Source organism: Chiloscyllium plagiosum, unplaced genomic scaffold, assembly GCF_037043375.1.
Source record: "Chiloscyllium plagiosum isolate Xiang-an unplaced genomic scaffold, Cpla_swu_hap1 HiC_scaffold_36, whole genome shotgun sequence".
Classification (NCBI taxonomy): Eukaryota; Metazoa; Chordata; class Chondrichthyes; order Orectolobiformes; family Hemiscylliidae; genus Chiloscyllium; species Chiloscyllium plagiosum.
The window spans coordinates 1,811,194-1,824,282 of record NW_028270174.1 but is presented as its reverse complement, the minus strand read 5'-3'; the positions used below and the strand labels follow the sequence as shown (position 1 = coordinate 1,824,282).

Sequence of the window (13,089 nt, the reverse complement as noted above, 5' to 3'; positions counted from 1 at the left end):
GACAATTCGAGCATAAGTTCTTCATCAGAAAAGAGGGGTGGCCCAAGGGGACAAGGAGATAATAGAAGGGGTGTGGGGGTTGGGAGAAGGTAGCTGGGAATGCAATAGATAGATGAAGGTGAGGGTGAAGGTGATAGGTTGGAGAGGAGGGTGGAGCGGATAGTTGGGAAGGAAAATGGACAGGTAGGACAGATCAAGAGGACAGTGCCAAGTTGGAAGGTTGTATCTGGAATAAGGTGGGTGGAGGGAAAATGAGGAAACTGGTGAAATCCACATAGATCCAGTGTGGTTGGAGGGTCCCAAGGCAGAAGATGAGGCGTTCTTCTTCCAGGCGTAGGGTGGCTTAAGTTTGGCGGTGGAGGAAGAACCTCTTGTTCTATATCCACCTCTTGTACCTGTACACTGACTCCTGTGACATCAAGCAGCAACGTTCTTGAATGATTAATGGTTGTTATTCATTCATCAGTTTCATGCCAATGCAGCCATTTTAGTTCCTTGGCAGGAATGGTAAGAGAAGCAGGTATCCTGTCATATTAACAAAGAAAAACCTGGCATGGTCTCAGAAGCCACACTGGCTTTCCTGTATTTGTCATTTTACACCGTCTAAATGAATTGTAATGAAAATTCAAGGAGTAGCATCTCTTTCAACTAACACATTACAGCTTTCTGGAATTATCATAGCATTCAATAACAACAGATTAATGATAAACAGTCCTACCTTTTCAAACAGTAGCGGTCAGTAATGATTCTGCTGTTCCTATTTGTGTATCATCAAGACCCATACTTTTTCCTAATCACTTGTTCCATTAGCATTTCACTTCACCTTGCATCATGATTTCTTTTTCCACTTAATTTCCTCTACCCAATCAAAGATCTTCCTTCACATTCTACTATAGCCCTTTCCCACTTTTTATTTGCTTAAAATGTATAGCAATCCTAAATATTCCCAGTTCCGATGCCAGAGTTAATGTTCCAGGCTGATACCCAGTTTATCCTTCTATAGCTGATTCCTAATCTTTAAGTATGATCAGCGTTTCTTATTTTCAATCACTCCCACAAACTTATAAGAATGCTGTGGAGCACAAACACTGCATAATACCAGTAATGAACATACCCGGAGGTTATTGAGCTTGTGCTAGAGATTTCTGCATGGATAGTCCAGCATCAGAGTCTATTAAGCTAAGTATAAACTCCATGATGCACTGCCCGTTGTCAATGTCCTGTACAAGCAGGACATTCAAACCTGTGTATAACTAAGAGAAGGAGGCCGTTTAGTCTGTTAGATTGATTTGGGACCAGACTATTCAGCCTAGAGCCTATTTCATTGGAGCAGGAGCAAGTGCCATTGCAGTCATTCAGAACCTGTTCCACGACCACTGAATTAAATCTCAGCTGATCTATGTCTCACCCGTCTTTGTTCCAAGTTCAGAAATATTCTTACGCAACAAAAATACCTCAGTCTTCTACATTTTAATTAGCCTTCAGTTTTTCAGGGGGAATGAGTTCTGGGTTTTCACTACCATTCGTGAGGAAAAACATTTCCCAATTTCACTGCTAAATGATCAACTCTAATTTTGAGATTATTCATTCTTATTCTGTTTTCCCAAACAAAGGAAACAATTCCTCTACATTGACTGTATCATATCAATTTTAAATGTCTCAGTTAATAACCAACTGTCTTAAGCAAAGGGAACTTGCTCCTTCAATTCTTCCAGGATACCGTTGCAAACCTGAAGACTTTTGCCAGTCAGCATCTGCTTGAACAGAAGAAACAATCCCAATGTCAAGACGTGCAAGCAACCTGTCAGATTTCACACCCTTCCAATAGGTGCAACAATGGATTGGGAACGATCTAAATACTATTTTGCAGATTGCACCCAAATCATCAGGCAGATAGCCATGACATTAAAAACAAAGAGCTGTAGAAACTCAGCAATTCTGGCAGCATGTATGAACAGAGAAATAGATGTAATGTTGAGTACAACATTTTTGGTCTCCAGCATTTTGCAGTATTTACCTTTGTTTGGGAGAGGTAGTGGTTTAGTGGTAATATCACAAGACGAGCAATCCGGAACCTTGGGCTAACGTTCTGGGGACATGGGTTTGAATCCCTCTGTGACAGATCGTAAAATTTGAATTCAATAAAAATTAAGAATAAAAAAGAAAGCCAGTCTAATGGTGACCATGTAACCATTATCAATTGTCATAAAAAACAAATCACTAATGCACTTAGGAAAAGAAATCTGCCACCCTTTTCTGTTCTGGTCTACATATGACTTCAGAACCATAGCAATGGAGTTGACATTTACCTGTAAGGGGTAGGCAATACATGCTGGTCCAGCCAGAGACAACCAGATGTTATGAATAAATATTTTAAAAAGTCTTCTCACCCACTAGTTACAATCATTTCACTTGGCAAAACAGCACAAAATTAGGTTGAAAGAAATCTTAACATGAAAATGCACTAAGTCTGAATTTTGTAATGAGATATTTTAATTTAAAAAATAAAACACTTGGACAAACTCAGGCTGCGCTCCAAATGAAAATAGTTTGGTAGTTTCTTTCTAATATTTTATTGGTGTTGTCAAAATAACCACAAATTGAAAATGTTGAACTTGGTGGAATTTTTACTTTAAAAATGTTGACCATATTTATGCAAAAGATATATGTAAAGCACAATTTTGAGGAACAGAAAAAATCCATCAGCTTCTAACAGCATTGTAAACAAATACAATTGGCTGAGTCCAATTAGAATCATAGAGTCATAGAGATGTACAGCACGGAAACAGACCCTTCAGTCCAACTTGTCCATGCCAACCTAATATCCTAACCTAATTTAGTCCCATTTGCCAGCACCTGTCACTTCCTATTCATGTCCCCATCTAGATGCCTTTTAAATGTTGCAATTGTATTAGCCTCCACTACTTCTTCTGGCAGCTCATTCCATATACACACCACCCTCTGCGTGAAAAAGTTGTCCCTGAGGTCCCTTTTAAATGTTTCCCCTCTCACCCTAAATCTACACCTTCTAGTTCTGGACTGCCCCCATCCCAGAGAAAGAACTTGTCTATTTACCCTATCCATGCCCTTCATGATTTTATAAACCTCCACGAGGTCACCCCTTAGCCTCTGACACTCCAGGGAAAACAGCCCTAGCCTATTCAGTCTCTCCCTATAGCTCATATCCTCCAACCCTGGCAACATCCTTGTAAATCTTTTCTGAACCCTTTCAAATTTCACATCCTTCCGATAGGAAGGAAACCAGAATTGCACACGATATTCCAAAATTGGCCTAACCAATGTCCTGTACAGCCGCAACATGACCTCCCAACTCCTGTACTCAATACTCTGACCAATAAAGGAAAGCATATCGAGTGCCTTCTTCACTATCCTTCTTCTATCCGCGACTCTACTTTCAATTGATTGTATAATTCGCAATTCTTCATTCCAAAGGTTTAGCAGCATTAAGACAGCATTCTACTTGGCTTCTGTTTTATTTCTATCTGCCATGTCTTCTGACCCTCAAAATTTTGCTTTACACATTGATATCCCAACAAATTTTAGCAACCTCTATATAAATGGTACCTTCAAGGCTTCTTTTTTCCAGAGAAAACAAGCTTATCTTATGGAACTTGTCCTGACAAGTTACTACCCAGAATCATGTTTTACTGCTTTATTGTATTCTATGATATCTAGAAGGTACAGCATACAAACAGTAATGGACTATGCTCCACATCAGCCTCATCACACCCTAGCTGGTCTCACTAATAGCAGAATCTTTGATTCCTTTTTCCCTCATGTGTTAATCTAGATTGCCCTTAAATACACCTCTGCTATTCACCTTAAGGACTCCATGTAGTACATTTCACATTCAAGGCACTTTCTAGATAAGGAAGTTACTCCCTTACAAAATATATTATCTATTAATTATAAATTAATATTCTTTCCACAATTCATAACCAGAACTGTTGATTGTACCTAATTAGTATGTCAAGACAATTTCATTTGATAAATATTCTCATGTCAGATACTGTACAGAATGAAGATCCAATACGCTGGAAAAGCATTGCTTTCTTTTAACATTCAAGTATGGCAAGTTCTATTTCTCATGTCAGTCAAAGTGGCTTTTTGAGTGCAGCTACTAGTTTACTGGTAAATGTGGGGCAGTTTTGATTTTGTAATGCACTAAGAAGTAAGTTAATGCCATTTAATTCTAATCCAGTGATGTTTTCATGCCTGTGGTTAGAGCTGCATGGTTGCCCCATTGCATTCTTTACCATTTTCTGCATCTCTTGTATTCTTAACTTTAGGCTGAAGCTGGAAGAGAAAGACTTGAGACCTTTTCATAAAACTCTAAAATTTCTGGTGTTTCTGTGGAAAGTTGTATTTAAAGGTAATTCGTAAAGAAAATTAGTTCCATTACAGATTGCTAAAGATAAACATCTGGTGATGTGTTCTGAACTGCTGCATACATGGCAGTTTATTTTGGTTGGGAAAAGGTTGGAGACACAAACAACATGAACTATGGCTGTACACCCAAACTGCCCAGTGCAAAAAAAAATAATTCTATCACAACAGCTATAATCATTTTATACTCAAGATTCTCTAATGAATCCTCAAATTCATTTGGTTACTAAGACAGGGAGATACACAAAGAAGTGTTTCAACCTGGATTGCGTTGGTACAACAGTAATGAATTATTATTGCATTAATTGGGCTAAGGGTAGATCTGCTATGCCCTTTCAGCCATAGAATTCTGATTGGGACTCCAGAATAGAAAAACAGAAAGCTAAATTTTTTTTAAAGCACGAGGAAAAAGCTAGGATTACAATATTCATCAAGAGTTTACCCATGTTTTCTTAGACCTGGCTCCCAGCAGCAGCAGTGTAAAACACAAAGCTCTTTCAGAACAGTTTCAGTTCAGGACCCAGTAGATACTTTACAGAACACAGAAGGGGGACTGTTGTCACAGCACAACATAAAAATTGGGATTCCAATTTTCCATGTTCCAGAAGCCTGTGGTGACAAATGGGACTAATTATTCTGTTAGAATTTACACAAATAATAGATATAAACTGTGATCATGGCCTGAATCAAAAACAGAAGTTGCTGGAGAAATTTAGCAGGTCTGCCAACATCTGTAGGAGGAAAGCAGAGTTAATGTTTTGAGTCCAGTGACACTCTGATCTCTTCCCACAGATTTTGCCAGAGATGCTGAGTTTCTTCTGCAATTTTTGTTTATGTTTCGGATCTCTAGCATCCACAGTTTTTATTATTTTATATTATCATCATTACCTCTTGGGCTTCTGGGGTACAACACAATTTAATAGCTAAGATCGTTCTGCTATTTTGAATACAATCCTAGTAATATTGATCTAAGGATAATTGCATAAATACTTTCATAATGTCAAGCAAATGTTTAAAATGCTCACGTTGATTTCTACACAAATAACAATTCCAAACAAATAGGTATTTAAGTAAATCTGGACAGTTTCTTTTAAAAAATAAATCTACATAATGTACAATCGTTAATAAAACAGTTTTAAAACCATTTCCTCTGTTATGTGCAGAGATATTCAAGAATCACATGTGTGTTGAAATTCAATAGAGATCCTTCTGAAATTTAATTTGGATCCATAGAACATCTTAGACTTCAATTTCATTTTCCACTCCTTCATGATGTTCATATGATGTCCTGGTCTTGCTTTCCAAGCCTATAGAACAAAACACACATCAACCATACAAATATATGAAGAAAGACCAGAAAGGCTGTTTTAGCTATTCATGTAGAGATTGAGCAACATGATGTAGGTGTTTCCACTCATGCCAGCAGCCACTCGAGATTTTGTAACATACATACGAAGCCAATGATTGAGAAGATTCTTCTCCAACACTTGAAGGCAACCGAATGAGCTCCAGGAACTCAAACTGGCAAAATGGTTCATTAAGCAACGTCCCACCTACTGTGTGTGCAGTAGGATCAGCTGTAGTGAGGAACCATCAATCTAAATCCCTTTTATATGGATTCAGGGACTTTGCAAACTCTGTACAAGTAGGCAACTTATTCCAGAGGCCCCTAATCCTCTATAATAAACAGAAACTTGTGTTTAATATTGTTCTGTACATATGCAAGCATGGAATTAGATGTCATATAAATGCAGTTATCAAGGCATAGTCATGCAGCATATAAGCAGGCCCTTCAGCCTACCATTCCTATGCTAACCAACAAACACTCAACTACATTAATCCCATTTGGTGATTTCAATTACCCCAGGGTAGACTGAGAAAATGCTAGAGTATGGGGCATAGAAGGGGAGAAATTCCTGCAACACTTGCAGGAGAATTTTCTGGAACAGTACATTTCCAGTCTTACCAGGCAGGGATCTCTGGAATGGTAGGCCTAACATATGATGAACACCTGAGGATCCTGGGATTGTATTCATTAGAGTTTAGAAGGTTGAGGGGAGGTCTAGTAGAAACTTACAAAATAATGCATGGCTTAGAAAGAGTGGACACTGGGAATTTGTTTCCGTCAGGCGGGGAGCCTAGGGCACGTGGGCACAGCCTTAGAATCAATTTAAAACGGAAATGAGGAGATAATCCTTCAGCCAGAGAGTGATGGGCCTGTGGATACATTGCCACGGAGCGCAGTGGAGGCCGGGACATTAAATGTCTTCAAGGCAGAGATTGATAAATTCTTAATTTAGCAAGGTATTAAGGGATACAGGGAGAGTGCGAGTAAGTGGCGTTGAAATGCCCATCACCCATTATTGAATGGCGGAGTGGACTCGATGGGCTGAATGGCCTTACTGGAGAAAGTGAGGTCTGCAGATGCTGGAGATCAAAGTTGAAACTTTATTGCTGGAACAGCACAGCAGGTCAGGCAGCATCCAGGGAACAGGAGATTCGACGTTTCGGGCACAGGCCCTTCTTCAGGAATGAGCAGAGAGTGTTCAGCAGGAGAAGATAAAAGGTAGGGAGGAGGGACTTGGAGGAGGGGAGTTGGAAATGTGATAGGTGGAAAGAGGTCAAGGTGAGGGTGATAGGTCGGAGTAGGATGGAGGCGGAGAGGTCAAGAAGAAGACTGCAGGTCAGGAAGGCGGTGCCGGGCTGGAGGGATCCGGCTGAGACAAGGTGGGGGGAGAGGGGATGAAGAAACTGGTGAAGTCCAAGTTCATCCCCTGCGGTTGGAGGGTTCCCAGTCGGAAGATAAGACGCTCCTCCTCCGACCGTCGGGTTGTTGTGGTTTGGCGGTGGATGAGTCCAATGACCTGCATATCCTCGGTGGAGTGGGAGGGGGAGTTGAAATGCTGTGCCACAGGTTGGTTGGGTTGGTTCGTCTGGGTGGCCCAGAGGTGCTCTCTGAATCGCTCCGCAAGTAGGCCTTACTTCCAATCCTATGTCTTATAGTCTAATGGTCTTATGGAGCTGTGCTGGATCTGGTCCTAGAAATTGAGGCACGCCAACTGGAGAACATTAGAGTGGGGAAGATTCGGGAAAAGGCAATTATAATGTAACAATGTTCAATATTAATGTGGAAAAGGATAATAAGCAGTCAAGGATTAAGACCAAAACTGGAAGAGGGCAATTTTAGGGGTCTAAAATTTGAACTAAAACCCATATATTAATATCAAACATTTAGTGAAGGGGTTCATAAGGAACAAGCAGGGTAAACTGCTCACTGAAGCAAAGGATATGGCAGAAGTACTACATTAATACTTTGCTTCTGTCTTTTCCAAATTAGAAAATGGTGACAATGGCCCAGTTGAGCAACTGAGCAGTACAGTAACAGAGAAAGAAAAGGAGATTCAAGGCTAGCAACACTCCAGGTATAGACGTCGCCAGGCCTAGCTGGGATGTGTCCAAGAATTCCAGGGAACAAATCGCAAAGCTGTTGACAGAAATTTGCCAGGCTTTTCTGAACAAGAATTCGTTACGCAGGACTGGAGGGTTTCAAATGTGACACTCGCGTTTAAGAGAGAGGCAAAGGATAACCCAGGAAACTACAGACCCGTCAGCTTGACATCAAAAGTGGGGAAATTGATGGAGGCCATACTACAGAATAAGGTAAATATACATGTATTTTTCTCCAAATTAATACTAGATTGTCAAGTTTTGTCAAAGGCAGGTCATGTCTGACAAATTTAGTTGAGTTTTGACAAGGTGACACAGGCAGTGGTGAGGGTAGGGCTATGGATGTTATATATTTGGACTTTCAGAAAGCATTTGATATGCTACCACCTGGCAGGTTGGTCAGCAAATTAGAAATATGTGGGTTTGATGGGTCCTTGACCGCATCAATTAGAAATTGGTTAAAAGATAGGGAACAGAGTGTGAGTATAGTTAGGTATTTCTCAGATTGGAGATGAGTTGAAAGAGATTGGTGTTGAAACCCTTACTTTTTCTGATTTAAATAAATGATCTGGAGACAGGTGTTGAGGGCAAAATCTCTGAAGTTTCACATGCTACTAAGCTGGGGCGAATGATAAATTGTGAGGATGACACTGAGAGACTTTAGAGGGACATTGACAATTTGCCAAATGGGTAGACACCTGACAGATGAGTTTCAATGGAGAGAAATGGAAGATAATGCATTTTGTTAGAAGAAACACAGACAGACAATACATACACGCTCAATGGTACAACTTGTGAGGGGAGTTCAGGAGCAGAGAGACCTCGAGGTTCACATACTTAATTCTCTGAAGATGGCCAGGAAAGTTAAAAAAGCTCAAAAATAGAAATTGCTGGAAAAACACAACTTGTCTATGAAGAGAAAGCAGAATTAGCGTTTCAGGCCCAGTGACCCTTCTTCAGACCATTTCCAGCAATTTCTGTTTTTGTTTCTGATTTCCAGCATCCGCAGTCCTTGTTTTTTTTGTTTAAGTTAAGGTGACTTACAGGATCCTTGGTTTTATAAATACAGGCATTGAGTATAGAAGCAATGAAGTGAAGCTACACTTCTACAGATTGTTAGTCAAACCACATATGGAGAATTTGTTCAATTTAAGGAAGGATGTTACAAGGCCTGGAGACAGTGCAAAGGAGACTTACAATAATGTTAACCAGGAATGAGGGATCCTAAACACAAGGAAAGATTTAAGAAATTGGGTTTAGTCTTGGAGCAGAGAAAATTAAGGAAGTGACCTTACTGAGGTGTTCAAAAGTCTGATCAATTATGACAGGGTAAAAAAGAATATTCTGTTTCCACTATTTGGTATATCAGTTAGGGGTCACAGTTCCAAAACTGTCAGTGAGAGAGCCAGGAATGAGATGAGGACCATAAGACCATAAGACATAGAAGTGGAAGTAAGGCCATTCGGCCCATCGAGTCCACTCCACCATTCAATCATGGCTGATGGGCAATTCAACACCACTTACCCGCACTCTCCCTGTATCCCTTAATTCCTTGCAGGATCAAGAATTTATCCATCTCTGCCTTAAAGACATTCAACGTCCCAGCCTCCACTGTGCTCCGTAACAATGAATTCCACAGACCCACCACTCTCTGGCTGAAGAAATGTCTCCTCATTTCTGTTTTAAATTGACCCCCTCTAGTTCTAAGGCTGTGCCCACGGGCCCTAGTATCCCCGCCTGACGGAAACAACTTGGCAGCGTCCACCCTTTCTAAGCCATGCATTATCTTGTAACTTTCTATTAGATCTCCCCACAACCTTCTAAACTCTAATGAATACAATCCCAGGATCCTTAGCCGATCATCATATGTTAGGCCTACCATTCCAGGATCATCCATGTGAATCTCCGCTGGACACGCTCCATTGCCAGTAAGCCCTTCTTGAGGTGTGGAGCCCAAAACCGGACACAGTATTCAAAATGGGGCCTAACTAGAGCTTTATAAAGTCTCAGTAGCACATCACTGCTTTTACATTCCAACCCTCTTGAGATAAATGACAATATTACATTCGTTTTCTTAACCATGGACTCAACTTGCAAGTCAACCTTTAGAGAATCCTGGACTAGCACTCCCAGATCCCTTTGTACTTTAGCTTTATGAATTTTCTCACCGTTTAGAAAATAGTCCGTCCCGTTTTGAAAATAGACCTCGCATTTGCTCACATTAAATTTCATCAGCCATTTCTTAGACCACTCTCCTGAACTGTCTAAATCTTTCTGCAGCCTCCCCACCTCCTCAGAACTACCTGCCTGTCTGCCTAACTTCATATCATTGGCAAACTTTGCCAGAATGTCCCCAGTCCCTTCATTCAGATCATTAATATATAAAGTGAACAGCTGCGGCCCCAACACTGAACCCTGCGGGACCCCACTTGTCACCGGCTGCCATTCCGAAAAAGAACCATTTCTCCCAAATCTCTGCCTTCTGTCAGACAGCCAATCCTCAATCCATTTCAGTAGCTCACCTCAAATACCATGGGCCCTCACCTTACTCAGCAGCCTGCCGTGAGGTACCTTATCAAAGGTCTTTTGGAAGTCTAGATAGAAAACATCTACTGGGTTTCCCTGGTCTATCCTACTTGTTACCTCTTCAAAGAACTCTACAGGTTTGTCAGGCACGACCTCCCTTTACTAAATCCATGCTAACTTATTCTAATCCAACCCTGCACTTCCAAGAATGTAGAAACCTCATCCTTAATGATGGATTCTAGAATTTTAATTTTAGAATTATAGGCTAATCGGCCTGTAATTTTCCATCCTTTGTCTTGATCCTTTATTGAACAAGGGGGTTACAACAGCGATTTTCCAATAATCTGCCACTTTCCCTGACTCCAGTGATTTTTGAAAGATTACAACCAACGCCTCCACTATTTCCTCAGCCACCTCCCTCAGAACTCTAGGATGTAGCCCATCGGGGCCAGGAGACTTATCAATTTTTAGACCTTTTAACTTTTCTAGCACTTTCTCTTTTGTAATGGCTACCATACTCAACTTTGCTCCTTGACACTCCTTAATTGTTGGGATATTACTTATGTCTCCCACAGTGAAAACTGATACAAAGTACATATTAAGTTCTTCAGCTATTTCCTTATCTCCCATCACTAATCTTCCTGCATCATTTTGGAGCGGCCCAACGTCTACTTTTGCCTCTCGTTTGTTTCTTATGTATTGAAAGAAACTTTTACTATCCTTTCTAATATTACTGGCTAGCTTACTTTCATATTTGATCCTCTCCTTCCTTATTTCTCTCTTTGTTATCCTCTGTTTGCCTTCCCAATCTTCTGATTTCCCAGTGCTCTTGGCCACTTTTTAGTCTCTCTCTTTTTCTTTGATACATTCCCTGACTTCCTTTGTCAGCCATGGCTGCCTAATCCCCCTCTCTGGATAATCTTTCTTTTCTTTGGGATGAACCTCTGTACTGTGTCCCCAGTTACACGCAGGAACTCCTGCCATTGTTGCTCTACTGTCTTCCCCACTAGGCTCTGCTTCCAGTCGAGTTTCATCAGTTCCTCTCTCATGCCCCTATAATTACCTTTATTTAACTGTAACACCATTACATCTGATTTTGTCTTCTCTCGTTCAAACTGCAGACTGAACTCTACCATATTATGATCACTGTATCCTAAGTTTTGCCTTACTTTAAGATCTTTTATGAAGTCTGGCTCATTACATAGCACTAAGTCCAGAATTGCCTGCTCCCTTGTGGGCTCCATCGCTAACTGTTCCAAAAAGCCATCCTGTAACCATTCTATGAATTCCCTTTCTTTGGATCCACCGGCAACATTATTCACCCAGTCGATTTGCATACTGAAGTCCCCCGTGATTACCGTGACCTTGCCTTTCTGACATGCCCTATCTATTTCCTGGTACATCTTGCGTCCCTGGTCCTGACCACTGTCGGAGGAGTGTACATAACTCCCATTATGGTTTTTTTTTGCCTTTGTGGCTCCTCAACTCCACCCACACAGACTCCACATCATCTGACCCTATGTCATTCAGTGCCATAGATTTAATTTCATTCCTAACTAACAAGGCAACCCTGCCTCCCTGTCTTTTCGATAAGGTGTAAATCCTTGGATGTTTAACTGCTAGTCCTGAACTCCCTGGAAACAGGACTGTGTGATGCCTACCACATCATAATCATTCACGATGATTTCTGCTGTTAATTCATCTACTTTGTTACAAACACTACGAGCATTCAGGTAAAGTGCCTTAATGCTAATTTTCATATCCTCATGATTTCCATCATCCCTAGTATTATGTCCTAAGTTATCCTTCCTTTTTGCTTCATTCCTAGTCTGCCTTGAACTTAAATCCTGCACACTTGCTAACCTGCTGTTTATCTTTCTACTTGACTCCATACTCCCTGTTGCTTTCCCTTTCCTTCCCCCCGATTCATAAGTTCAAATCCTAGTGACCACCCTGTTTATCCTTTTCACCAGAACACTGGTTTCAAATCTGTTCAGGTAGAGACTGTCCCAACGGTACAGATCTCCCTGGTTCCAAAACTGATGCCAATGTCCCATGAAATGGAATCCCGCTTTCCCACACCAATCCCTTAGCCACATGTTTACTTCCCTAATTTTCTTATCCCAATGCCAATTAGCACATGGCTCGGGCAGTAATCCAGAGATTATGACCCTCGAGGACCTGTTCTTCAATTTCCTTCCTAGTGCTTGATACTCCCCAAACAAGTCCTCCTTCCTAGTCTTGCCTATGTTGTTAGTCCCAACGTGGGCTACAACAACTGGATCCTCTCCCTCCCGCTCCAATATCTTTTCAAGCCGGTCGGAGATGTCCTGCACCCTGGCACTGGGCAGGCAACACACCATATGGGACTCCCAATCCAGCTCACAAAGGATACTATCTGTCCCCCGAATTATAGAATCCCCTATAACAACTAGTTGTCCTTTTGCTCCCCCCCCCCCCCCCCCCCCTTGAATGGCCTTCAGGACCATGGTGCCATGGTCAGCTGGCTCATCCTGTCCACAGCCCTTTCCCTCATCCATACAGGGAGCAAAAATTTCATACCTGTTGGACAAGGTGAAGGGCTGAGGCTCCTCCACTCCTGAGCTCAGAATCCCCCTACCTGCCTCACTTAACAGTCACACCCTGTTGTCCCTGATCACTAACTGAATTTGAACTACTTAATCTAGCGAGTGTGACTGCCTCCTGAAA

At 41.3% G+C, this 13,089-nt stretch overlaps 1 protein-coding gene across 9 annotated transcripts in view; it reads right to left on the bottom strand.

Annotated features, from left to right (window-relative positions):
* Positions 1-2,483: 2,483 nt before the first annotated feature.
* The window catches only part of LOC122539553 (sodium/hydrogen exchanger 9B2-like), a 187,908-nt gene continuing 177,302 nt past the window's right edge, over positions 2,484-13,089 (bottom strand). For 8 of the 9 annotated variants that reach the window (XM_087979851.1, XM_087979849.1, XM_087979850.1 and 5 more), the window contains one exon: positions 2,486-5,714. In XM_087979851.1, coding sequence (XP_087835977.1) covers positions 5,647-5,714 — 68 coding nt within the window. In that variant the 3' untranslated portion in view covers positions 2,486-5,646. Of the gene's footprint in view, positions 5,715-5,964; positions 6,085-13,089 lie in introns of all 9 variants that reach the window. The other variant, XR_015753290.1, reaches the window with a different exon arrangement.